This window comes from Vicia villosa, unplaced genomic scaffold (genome assembly GCF_029867415.1).
Source record: "Vicia villosa cultivar HV-30 ecotype Madison, WI unplaced genomic scaffold, Vvil1.0 ctg.000938F_1_1, whole genome shotgun sequence".
In the NCBI taxonomy this organism is placed as follows: Eukaryota; Viridiplantae; Streptophyta; class Magnoliopsida; order Fabales; family Fabaceae; genus Vicia; species Vicia villosa.
The window spans coordinates 227,935-241,229 of NW_026705420.1; the positions used below are offsets into that span (position 1 = coordinate 227,935).

Here is a 13,295-nt window from a genome sequence, read left to right on the forward strand (position 1 = left end):
TGGGGTTCCACCATATGACGCTCATGGTAAGGATTGCTCCTGACATGCGACTATTGGTCTTACCACCTCCTATCTCAAGTTGCTCACCAAAGTTCGGGTTAGAACTTTATCTCATCACAGAGGAACCATCGAGCACCAAAAAGAAAAAAAATGAAAATAAACACACAAAGCACACAACAATATATACAGATAAAACACACAGATAAACAAAAATAGGCTTAACACACTTAAAACAAACTGGATCCCCAGTGAAGTCGCCATTTTTCTGTAGCGGGGAAAATCTGATATCGAAGCCATGGGATTGACTCGAATCAATATTCCGTTTTGAAATCGCCACCGCGCTTTATTTTTTCAAAGGAAAAGGGAAAAGAACGAAAAACCCAAAGTTTTGTTTTTAAAACAAGAAAGAGATCTCAGGTACGGGTGTTGATTATATGATGGGAAGGTTTAAAGCACCCCTCATATCCGTTGTACTCCACGGGAACCTTTTTGAAAATCTGTGTTGTGTGTGTGCTAAAAAACGGTTTGTTTTATTTTCAAAATAAGCTCGGCAAAGCGTTAAGCTTTGGGCCTACATACCTCCTCGGTGCAATGGAGAAGTCAGAGCTAATGTAGTTCCGCTTTTTGGGAAAAACGTTTTAAAAACGAATAAACACTTTGGTGTCGTTAGAGAGAAATACTCAGCCATTGATCTTGAGCATGAGAACAAACAAGTTCTTTGCATCGCAAATGAAAGAAGGGCTCCAACTCGGATAAAATCAACGAGTATGCCACTAGCTCTCTCACGCGGAAAAGATCTCGTTGTTATCAATCAATTTCAAAATCGTGGGGTATAACCACTCGTTTCGACAGTTAACGGTGTCTAAACTTTTGAAGAAAAGCCACTAAGGGCGAAAGATATTTTTAAGAAAAAGGTTTTGAAAAGGTTTGCAAACATAAGAATATTTTGGAAAAAGGGAGAAGATTTTGAAAATTTAAGAATGGGAGGAGATGAAGAGGCTAACCTAATTGCATAAAATAAAAGCTAAGGAAAGAAACGGTCTAACCAAATAAGAAGCCAACACTCGACATTAAGAGCCAAGGTAGTTTTCCCATCCTTTGGATTTATCAATACCAACGCATTAACACTTGGGGATCCAGATGAACTTATTGTCTTAGCACCATTTTGCATTAAGCACATTAAGATTCTGACGAAAATCGGGCAGAGTAACGGCTGTTTTCGGGTAAAATCCTTATCTCAATGCCTTGGAATTAACCATCAAGGGCTTTCAAGGAAATACCTGCACACATAAACATACAACAGAACAATGCCAGACAGACAGAACAATCACAGGATAGCAATAGAATGAGTCCAGAGGTACTAGGTCCATAAGTCCGAATCTCCAAAGCGCTAGGGATAGTAACTGATAGTCCAAAGAGAGCCTTATGTATTTTTTAGATTTTGGTTATTTATTAGTGTTTTAGCAAGAAAAGATAAAGTATGGTCCAAGTGGACAAAGGAAAAATGGCGGAAAGTAAATATGATGAAATGATAAAGTAAAGCGATAAGGCGAGAAATATAAAGAGCGGTAATATAAAGAACGATAATATAAAAGGTGCGAAAATTAAAGTTAGTTGTTAAATGTTAAAGATAACCATCTTGAAACTTGTCAAGTATGTTATCAAAGTTAGTAGGAAGATCTATGGTGAGTGAATGATGTACTCGGATTTAAAGTCAATGGGGCTTATCAGAAGCTTGATAAAATCATAGCGACTACACGATAAAAACCTCCACAAGTCTTAAATCAACCGCATACAATTCTCTTCCATGTTTGATCTTTTTGATTCGGGACACGAAATATTGCGCTATGTTAAGCAGATCGCCAAGTGATTTATGTAGAAATCACCCTACAACGAGGCCGGTCAAAACTTTATGTGCTAATGCATGCGAGAAGAACGATATGTAGATCGCCTTCCGAAAGCAATACCGCACGAAAAGAAAATAGGTAACGATCTAGTCTTTACTAAGAATCCATAAGAATTCTCAAAGTATTAAGACTTTCATCGATCAAAAGAAAAAAAGGAGAAGAAGAAGATAAAATGCATAAAGATAATCAACTCACATTATCATTAATATCATTCATCTAATATTATGGATTTGGTTCTTTCAAACCTATCAACATCCTAGATCCAATGATATTAATGAAATGGAGGAATAAGAATAAAATTCACAAAAGATAATCACAAGAATGAAAACAAATTGATCTAGTCTTCATCAAGAATCCATAGAATTCTCAAGATGTTAAGACTTTCATTGATCAAAGAAAACAAGATGAAAAAGATAAGAATAGAAACAAATTGATCTAGTCTTTATCAAGAATCCATAGAATTCTCAAGATATTAAGACTTTCATCGATCAAAAGAAAGATAAGATGAAGAGATAAGAATGAACACAAATGATAATCAACTCACACTATCATTAATATCATTCATCTAATATTATGGATTAGGTCATTTCAAACCTATCAACATCCTAGATCCAATGATATTAATGAAGTGGAGGAAGTAGGAAACCAAAACAAGCATAAAAGAAGCAAAAAACCACATTCTGCCAGCAGGAAATCGATTTCATGCAGAGGGAAATCGATTTCCATAGTGCAGTTTTCAAAAAAAAACAAGTTGCGTTCAGCAGGAAATCGATTTCAGCCTTAAGGAAATCGATTTCCTCAGTGCAAAATCCAGCAAAAACAGCATTTAGAGGCATAAAACTTGACTTGAACAAACATACAAACACCTTATGATCACACATCAATTGGAGCACGAATTTTCCATCAAATCAACAACAAATAGCACCAATATAGCATCAAAGATGCATTGAACACAAACCACAAAGGATCTACATCATGATACACAAAAAGGATGAAGAGAATTTACCAAATCTTGCACAAACTTGGATCTACTTCAAGAATCACCAACACAAATCTTGATCTCTCAACAATTGAAGAAAAAAGAGTGAAATGGATGGTGGCTTAGCTCAAAGTTTGTGAGGTTCAAGATGTGACTCACAAACTTTATGAAAGAAAAAGAGCTTTGGTGAATTTGGTAGGGATGAGGAGAGAAATTGCAAGGGATTTGTTGGCTCTCAAAGCTTGAGAAATGAGAGAGGCAAGGCCTCTATTTATAGAATTGGAGCAAGAGTAGTGGCAATTTGGTCATTTGGCCTTTGGTAATTAGCTTGTGTTTAATTGATGATTAAAGTGGTGTTTAAATGGTAAGAAAAGGTAAAATGAGGTTTAAGTGGGTTTAATGAAGGAGTTAATTTTGATGAGGTGGAAAATTGGTAAAATGATCAAAGAAAAAGGTGCCAAAATGATGTCAAGCTTCCCTCCTTATATTTTTTGAATTTTGCCTGAAGGAAATCGATTTACCCAGGAAGGAAATCGATTTCACTCTGTTCCAGAAGAGAAATTGGCGCAAAATACACTAGGGAAATCGATTTACCCAGGAGGGAAATCGATTTCATGCTGTCCAGAATGTGATTTTGGTGAAGATTGCTGCAGGGAAATCGATTTACCCAGTAGGGAAATCGATTTCATCAGTCAAAAATGTGAAAAATGCCTTGTTTATTGCATGTCTTGGCTTGGTACCTACAAAACAAAAGTCTACAAAGAAACAAAGCAATATTTTTGGTATTTGGGTTAGTATAAGCATACAAGATACACAATCATTGGTGCTTGATGGTCCCTCTTATTGATGAGGTGAGTGCAACACCATAAACAAAACTTCCAATTGAAGCTCTTGATTAGTGATTGTGATATGAATGATATAGGATCTTAGGGTCAAAAATTGGGGTATGACACATAGCCAAGACAATAGAGGTATATGTGTGTCATTATGACTTATAAAATGTTTAGTTGAGTGGTTATATTTCTAGTGATGAGCCATCAAACTGAGGTTCAAGTCTTGACAAATCATCTTAGATGATTCAAACTTGGGGCATGACTCATGGTCCTTATTCATCCAAACACAAGGTCTAAAAAACTAAAATGCTTGAATGAATATGAATCGCGATATTCCAAGTATGTTGGTCCACAGTGTCATTGTGATTTTGTCAATCTCTTCGTCAATTCAAAGATGAAATAAATTAAACCCTGCAAATAATCCAAATGTCACATTTTCTCAAAGCTTATGTGCTAATATTATGTCTTTGATTTTATGGCCAAAATTTATTTAGAAATTAAATATCTTGATTCATTGTGATGATTAAAATTTGAAATTTATTATACTCTACCATTATCAATTTAACTAAAAAAGATCACCAATCGTTAATTGGTCTAATGGTAATAATTGACATTGAACTTGATAGGTGACATTGAACTTGATAGGGAGAACCACGATTAACTGCGCTACTTTTAATCTCTTCATAATATTACATTCCACATTTATGAGAGAATAATTTGGTAATATTAATTTGTTCTTTCTTTTTTTATTGCAAACTTTTTTTTAGAGATATGGATTGCAAAGAGTATCCATCATGTTGCTTTATGGGTGAACGTGTAAGACACTAATCAACCAAAAACACAGTTTGAAACCCCATTATATTTATTTGAAACGGACGTTTATCCACTACGTTACTTATGGGCAAACGTGGAAAACTACTTCCTGGAGTGTAACTAGAGGTACCTATAATTATGAGTCAAAAGGTGCCAACAAAAACACACTTTCATTTCTCTTTACTCTTCTTCAGTTTCACCCATGGAGAGACTTCTATCTTCTTCCTCTTCTCTTAACACTAACCTCAAACTCAAACCCTTTACTTTTCACCCTTTAACTACTCGTTTTCCTTCCGGAACATTCAGTTTTCTTCCTTCGATTCGTTCTTCCTTCAACCATGAAAACCCTTCGCTATCTTTGTCTTCAACTTCCCTTTTCGCTATGCAACCTAAAAACTCACTTTCTCAACTTTCTCATCTCACCGATTCTAATAGCCCCGTAATTGAATCTCAACCACTCAATCACGTCAATGCTGACGCCGATTTCAGAAAACCGAAGGTGCGTGTTTGATGTCGTTTACATCGTGTTTCACTGTCGTTTTGATTTTATTTTAAGTCAATTATGTTTCATTCTAATTTGTATTAGAGGTATCTTCCCAAATATACTTGTGTTTTTTTTTCTTTCAATTATAGGAATCTTTCATTGTCCTTGGTGTTAGTAATAGTAACGTGGTTGATTATTGACTTTTTGGCTTCTTGCTGGTTTCAAATCTCAAGTCATAATCAAATTATCTAACTTTAGTTTTTCAATTCCAAGTATTTTTATGAGTGCATTGTACATGTAAAGTTTCAGTTATTTGACTGAGGACTTTTGTGAAGCACGGTAAACGGAAACACAACACTGACACGCCGACGCTAATAATAATTTTTAAAAATTAATAAATTAAATGTAATCACAATCTCGTATTGGTTTCGGATAAGATACTAACACAGACACGGTGTTGGTGCTAGAGTTTGTCTGACTGTTTGAAAGAGCTTGTGAAAACAATCTAAGACTTTTAAGTTGTACATAAGTTGTTTTGAGCTTAGTTCCATTCCATTAAGTTCAAAATAGATTTTGAAAACAAGTTGTAGCTTATTTGAAAATAGTTTGATTTTATTTTACTTTCTGTTGTAGAAATACCTTGTACATAAACATGTAGTATATGATAAGCACTTAATTTAGTTGTTTATCCAAACAGCCCGATAGTGGTTTATTGTGATTATTATTGTCAACTGAGAGGCTTCTGTTTTTGTAATTTTTGTTTAGTTTGTTTGGATGGAAGTTACTTAGAGTTGACATTAAATAGAGCCAGTTTACACATTAGTTTTCTGTTAGATGTTTAAGCTTTCCATTAAAGCTTAAAAAGTCACTTTCTGTGCTTACTTTTTTTCCACAGGGAATAACAGTTCAGACATGTGTAATACTCTCTGCTCTTGCTGTGCTCTTAATTCAACCAGTTTTTGCACCAGCAGCTTTGGCAACCTTTCAAAGTGCTGCCAAGATCGGTGGTCCTGCCACCACTGCTGTTGGTGGAAAACTTATCCGTGCGGAGCTCCTAAGTAGTGCTTGGACAGGTTTCTTTGCTGGTTGCTTGCACACATTATCAGGCCCTGACCATCTCGCAGCTTTGGCTCCGTTGTCAATCGGTCGCACTCGAACGGAGAGTGCTCTTGTTGGAGCTCTTTGGGGTTGTGGCCATGATGCTGGTCAGTTAATCTTCGGCTTAATATTTTTGCTCCTTAAAGATCAACTTCACATTGAAATTATCCAAACTTGGGGCACCAGAGTGGTGGGGATTACCTTGCTAGTTATCGGTGCTATGGGAATTAAAGAAGCTTCAGAAGTTTCCACCCCAATTGTTGCTGTAGGACTTGATAGTCCCGTGGTAGAAAATAAGAAGATTGGTTTTGCTACTTTTGCCACTGGAATAGTTCATGGACTGCAACCAGATGCATTGATGATGGTGTTGCCTGCTCTTGCGTTGCCTTCTCGCGTATCCGGTGCTGCATTTCTCATCATGTTCTTATTTGGAACTGTGGTTGCAATGGGAAGCTATACCGTGTTTATAGGATCATGTAGCCAAGCACTAAAGGATAGAGTGCCTAGAATAACTGAGAAACTCACTTGGGCTTCTTCTCTTATCGCGATAGCGCTTGGGTTAGCCATCATCATTAGTCAGTTTTTTGGGTTCAGTTTGTATTGATACGCGTTAATCAACCAACCGGGAAACCTTTATGATCATCATTTTAGTGTTAGAGAGAAAATTTTATTGTTTGTAGAGAGTTCTTCATTCATGCAACATTTGATATTGGTTAATGTTTGTTAACTCTGGTAGTTGGATTGTTCTTCAGCTTAGAACTATGTAGCTGTCATGTTTTTAGATTTGAGTGGATTTTGCAAGATTCTATTTTTGCATGTGTTATGTCTTGGATTTCACATTGTGTAATATTCTGTTGATGCATGTGTGTTATGTCTTGGGTTTCACTTTTTACGTGTCCAACTCCATTATATGCATCGTTCTATCCCCAATAAACTGATGCTTATAATAGGCATCTCAGGCCCCACACTAGTCCATTTTATAATGCCAATCTTGTTAATTATGCAATTTGTCTCTTCCCACTTTGATAAGCCTAACATTGATTCCAAAATACCCCAAAGGGAGAGTGAATAATTGAATCCTTATGTCTTCACTTTCAACCAATCCCATGCCAGAATCTACACCTCAACCAAATTTAGAGCAAAATAGTTGGTTTAACCCACAATAAGTTTTAAAATAAAACTAAAAAGACAAAATCTAATAGCTATTCCAACAAATACAAAAAGAATTTTTTTGAAAGATGGTAACAATCATTATAAATTTCCATACAAATATAATATCAGAGTTTGAATTTTGATGATGACATTTAATCTAACAATATCTATTTGCAAATAAAAAAACAATTTTTTAAAGAAAAGAGGGCCAAAACCTAAAAAAATATTACATAGCAATTAACTTGGAAATAGAAACTTCAATATTGTAGTTAACAAAAAAGAGAAAATTAAGCAAGAATATACTTATAAAATATTAAATTATGATCTAAATCACAGCTCATGTTAACAAAAGTATTTGCACAAATATTTTGACTCACGGTAACTAACAAACCCGCATCTTTCAATTCAATTTGAACAATTATTGAATTTGTTATATCAATCTCACTATAAAAATTATTTTTTATTTCATACAAAATTGTCAAATTTTGTTTTTTATTGAACTTAATGTGGCTAATAAAAATAGGGAGTTTCTTACCTCACTCATTAGGTTATTAGGCACCATGTGCGCTTCCAAAAATACCATTCTGTTTTCAGAGATATATCTCCGGAAGCATCTTTTCTTACTCAGAAAATACATGTCCCGTAGTTGTAGCTCCGGAAAAAACTAAAATTTGGCCAAAAAAATGTACTTCCTGGTATGTATCTCCAGAAACATGGAGCCTAAATGAAATTGCGCTAGATACCTAAAAGTATCAAGGGGTGGATTAAGAAACTCTCTAAAAATATACTTTTTTCGTAACCCTTCGCTTCCTATAAGAAATCACAAAATATTTTTGCGCCAGTATTTTTTTGAGAATTCTTATTCCAACCCATAGTACAAAGAAATACTCTTTGCAATTCCGATTTTGTTCCTCTAAAATCGGACATATATTTTCGGTGCGCACCTTTTTTAAATTGCATTTATATAAAATCAGAAATACACTTCTGATATAAAACCGGAAATACATTTTCGATTTCTATGCATACAACATGACTTAGATGTGATTTTGTCTATCATTACCAAGTACCATCTCTCATCCTTAATATCATAGCATGAAGACAAAAGGGGGTTCCATAGCATCATCACCATCGATGATGCCAATTAAACATATTCAGAAATTGGATCTTGATCCTCTCCTGTATGATGTCTCCTTCCCCATTATGCTGCAATCTACACCCTTAAATTAATCTGTGAGATATTGGATCGAACTCTAGTATGATCGAAGGATAGTTTCTTGGTTCGACAGGATTAAGCATGAAGTCGAAGGTTGTTCACATGCTTATGTCGAAGATGCTAGGGTTGTTAGCATGTTAAATTAGGTTTTAGTGTTTAAACCCTAATTTGTTAAGTTAGCTTGTTTATTAAGCTGGCTTGTGTAATGGGCCTTGTGGAAAAAGCCCATTAGTTAGTATGTTAGGTTTTATTATAAATAGCATACTAGTCTCTCATCATTGCTAAGTTGCAAATCCTAATTTAGGGTGAGAGAGGTTATTTGTTATTCTTGTAAACTTGTAATCTTGTTTTAAGAAAAAGTAAAAGAATAGCAGTTATAACCAATTCTTGTGTTCTCCTTATCTCCCCTAATTCCCTTTTATATTTTGTTCTTGACATCGTTTTTCACAACAAATCGGTGCGGTGAGCGTGGAGAAGATGCCGTCAACAAAGTATGAGATTGAAAAATTTACCGGAGTGAATGATTTCGGTCTGTGGCGCTTGAAGATGAAAGTCCTACTGGTTCAGCAAGGTTGTTTGGAAGCGTTGAAGGGAGAGGCAGCCATGAATGCTGCATTAACGGCAGCGGAGAAGACGACTATGATCAAGAAGGCACACAACGCAATTTTGTTGAGCCTTGGTGATAAGGTTCTCTGACAGGTATCAAAGGAGACGACGACATCAGGGTTATGGGCGAAACTTGAAAGTTTGTATATGACCAAATCGCTGGTAAATCGACTCTACCTGAAGCAGGCTTTGTATTCATTCAAGATGGTTGAAGACAAAGTGTTGGTTGAGCAGTTGGATATGTTCAACAAGCTGATTCTTGATCTTGAAAATATTGATGTAAAGATTGATGATGAAGATCAAGCGCTGTTACTATTGTGCGCTTTGCCTCGATCACATGCTCACTTCAAAGAAACTCTCCTGTATGGAAGGGAGTCCCTGACCTTTGAAGAAGATCAATCAGCCATATATTCAAAGGACCTGAACGAACGAAAGGCGCATAAACCTTCGACTGTTGGCGAAGGTTTGGCCGTTAAAGGAAAACTCTTACGAAAGGATGGTAACTTTGACAAGAAGAAAGACAAAAGCCTGTCGAAGTCTTACAGCGGCGAAGCATCTGGCATTCGATGCTATCATTGTAAGAAGGAGGGTCACACAAGAAAGGTGTGCCCTGAACGCCTGAAAGATCATGGAGGTAAGGATAATGGCAATGCAGCCATTATTCAAGATGATTTAGAATCATTTGATATTCTTATGGTTTCAAGCAGTGGCTCGAGAAGAGAGTGGATTATGGATCCAGGTTGCACTTGGCACATGACTCCAAACAAAGACTTGTTCGAGGAATTATGTGATCAAGATGGTGGATCAGTATTGCTGGGAAACAACAAGGCTTGCAAGATTGCAGGTGTTGGATATGTGAGGTTCAAACTCCATGATGAGTCAATAAGGTTGTTGACTGAAGTCAGGTATGTTCCTGATTTGAAGAGAAATCTACTTTCTCTTGGTGAATTCGACAAGAAAGGATATGTTTTCCAAGGAGAGAAAAGTATCCTAAGAGTCATGAAGGGTTCGAAGTAAGTCTTGAGAGGCGTGAAGAAACAAGGCTTGTATACCCTTGAGGCTGAAGTTGTAAGTGGTTCGACAAATGTTGCATCCACGAAACCTTTGTCGAAGATAGAAATCTGGCACATGAGATTAGGCTATGTTAGTGAAAGGGGTCTGGTCGAATTAGGGAAACAAAATCTGCTTGGTAGAGACGAAATCGAAAAGCTGAAGTTTTGTGAACTCTGTGTACTTGGAAAATCTTGCAGAATGAAGTTCAACAAAGGAAAACAAAGAACACATGGATCCCTTGATTACATCCATGCTGATCTTTGGGGGCCTGCAAGGTGTCCATCACATTCAGGAGCAAGGTATTTTCTATCCATAGTAGATGATTATTCCAGAAAATTATGGGTATTCATCCAGAAGAATAAGGATGAAACTTTTGAGAATTTCAAAAGTTGGAAGACTCTGGTTGAAAATAAGACTAGCAAAAAGGTCAAGAGGTTCAGAACCGACAATGGCCTTGAATTTTGCAATGAGGCATTCGACAGTTTTTGTGCTGCCTCAGGTATTGCAAGGCACAGAACTACGGCAGGTACTCCACAGCAAAATGGTTTGGCTAAAAGATTTAATCGAACTATTTTGGAGAGAGTCAGATGCATGTTGACTAGTGCGGGGTTAAAGAAGGTGTTCTGGGCTGAGGCTATTTCGACAGCAACATATCTGATAAACAGATGTCCTTCGACAGTGTTAGATATGAAGACACCTGAAGAAGTTTGGTCGGGACATCCACCAGATCTCGACAAACTAAGAGTATTTGGCTGCATAGCCTATGCTCACATTAGGAAAGGCAAGGTCGAACCTAGAGCTCTGAAATGCATGTTCATGGGATACCCTGAAGGAGTCAAAGCTTATAGGCTATGGTGCCTAGAGCCAGGTCACAGGAGGTTTATCACCAATCGAGATGTAGTTTTCAATGAAGCTGAAATGGCTTTTAAGAAAACTAATGTTGGTCAAAATGTAGAAACATTTGACGAAGAGCTGGAACATGTAGAGATTCCTGTTGAGGTGGAGCATGTTGATGCTGAATTGCATATCCCTGATGAAGTCGAAGAAGAAGCAGAAGATGCTGAGGAAATTGAGGAAACTGTCGATGACTACCTATTGTCAAGAGATAGGTCGAGAAGAGCCATCAAGCCACCTCAGAGACTTGGATATGAAGATCTTATAGCTTATGCCTTAATCTCTGCAAGTGAGATTCTAGACGAAGAACCTAGAGACTACAAGGAAGTTATGAGGAGTCAAAATAAGACTGAATGGCTGAAGGCCATGGATGATGAGATGAAATCTCTTCATGATAATCATACTTGAGAACTGATCAAGAAACCTGTTGGGGATAGGTTAGTCAGCTGTAAATGGATTTTCAAAGTTAAGGAAGGAATTGAAGGAGTGACGTCGAAAAGATACAAGGCAAGGTTAGTTGCAAGGGGTTTCACTCAGAAAGAAGGTGTCGACTTCAATGATGTGTTTTCTCCTGTTGTGAAGCATAGGTCCATTCGAATGTTTCTTGCCATAGTGGCACAGTCCGATCTTGAACTGGAACAGATGGATGTGAAGACTGCGTTCTTGTATGGTGATCTAGATGAAACGATCCTGATGAGGCAACCTGAAGGGTATGTCGAAAAGGGGAAGGAAGATTATGTGTGCAAGTTAAAGAGATATTTGTATGGGCTGAAACAATCTCCTCGATAGTGGAATAGGAGATTCGACAAGTTCATGGCACGCATAAGTTTCATTAGAAGTCAGTTCGACCACTACGTTTACTTCAGAATTTGACCTGGTAATTCATTTGTTATTTTGTTGCTTTATGTGGATGATATTCTCATAGCAAGCAACAATGTTGAAGATGTGACGAGGGTGAAGGCTGAACTCAATAAGGAGTTCGATATGAAGAATCTGGGAGTTGCTTCCAGGATTCTTGGAATTGACATTCAAAGAGGTAGAAAGAAGTCGAAGTTATGCTTATCTCAAGAGCCATATCTACGGAAGATTCTCGAAAAGTTTGGTATGTCGAATTCGAAGCCAGATGTGACTCCAACAAACCCTCAATTCAAGCTGAGTATTGATCAGTGTCCCAGTACTGATGTCAAAAGAGCCTATATGAATAGCATCCCATATGCTAATATAGTTGGTTCTTTGATGTATGCTATGGTCTGTACTAGACCCAACATAGCATATGCAGTAAATCTTGTAAGCAGGTACATGGCGAACCCTGAAAAGGCTCACTGGCAAGCATTGAAGTGGATTTTAAGGTACATAAATGGGTCTCTGAACAGAGTCCTAAATTATGGTGGAGCCTTGGGTGAAGATAGTAAAGCAACAATTGAAGGATATGTTGATTATGCAGGTTGTATGGATTCCAGAAAATCTATTTCTAGATATGTTTTCACTATGTTTGACACTGCAATTAGTTGGAAAGTAACACTTCAGAAGGTTGTTGCTCTATCAACCACTGAAGCGGGGTATATTGCCCTAACTGAAACTGTGAAAGAAGCATTGTGGCTTGAAGGTTTTGCGAAGGAGCTGAAACTTCAAGGTCGAGGTATCACTGTTAAATGTGATAGTCAAAGTGCAATACACCTGTCGAAGAATTCAGCCTATCATGAGCGAACTAAGCACATTGATGTGAGGCTACATTTCGTCAGAGGAGTAATCGAGCGTGGAGAAGTCCAAGTGTTGAAGGTTTCGACCGAAGACAATGTTGCTGATATGATCACCAAGACATTGTCGAGTTGCAAGTTTTTCCACTGTATGCAGTTGATAAAGCTGCATGAAGAAAGCTAGTTTGTTCCCTTGACGTTGCAGAGTTAGGACCAAGGTGGAGATTTGTGAGATATTGGATCGAACTCTAGTATGGTCGAAGGATAGTTTCTTGGTTCGACGGGATTAAGCATGAAGTCGAAGGTTGTTTACATGCTTGTGTCGAAGATACTAGGGTTGTTAGCATGTTAAATTAGGTTTTAGTGTTTAAACCCTAATTTGTTCAGCTAGCTTGTTTGTTAAGTTGGCTTGTGTAATGGGCCTTGTGGAAAAAGCCCATTAGTTAGTATGTTAGGTTTTATTATAAATAGCATACTAGTCTCTCATCATTGCTAAGCTGCAAATCCTAATTTAGGGTGAGAGAGGTTATTTGTTATTCTTGTAAACTTGTAATCTTGTTTTAAGA

At 37.1% G+C, this 13,295-nt stretch overlaps 1 protein-coding gene across 1 annotated transcript; it reads left to right on the forward strand.

Moving 5' to 3' along the window:
• Positions 1 to 4,603: 4,603 nt before the first annotated feature.
• On the forward strand, positions 4,604 to 6,946 carry LOC131632382 (chloroplast protein FOR GROWTH AND FERTILITY 2-like). The gene is made up of 2 exons (XM_058903134.1): positions 4,604 to 5,031; positions 5,912 to 6,946. The coding sequence occupies exons 1-2, from the start codon at positions 4,735 to 4,737 to the stop codon at positions 6,716 to 6,718; spliced, it is 1,104 nt and encodes a 367-aa protein (XP_058759117.1). The 5' UTR covers positions 4,604 to 4,734; the 3' UTR covers positions 6,719 to 6,946.
• The last annotated feature ends 6,349 nt before the right edge of the window (positions 6,947 to 13,295 follow it).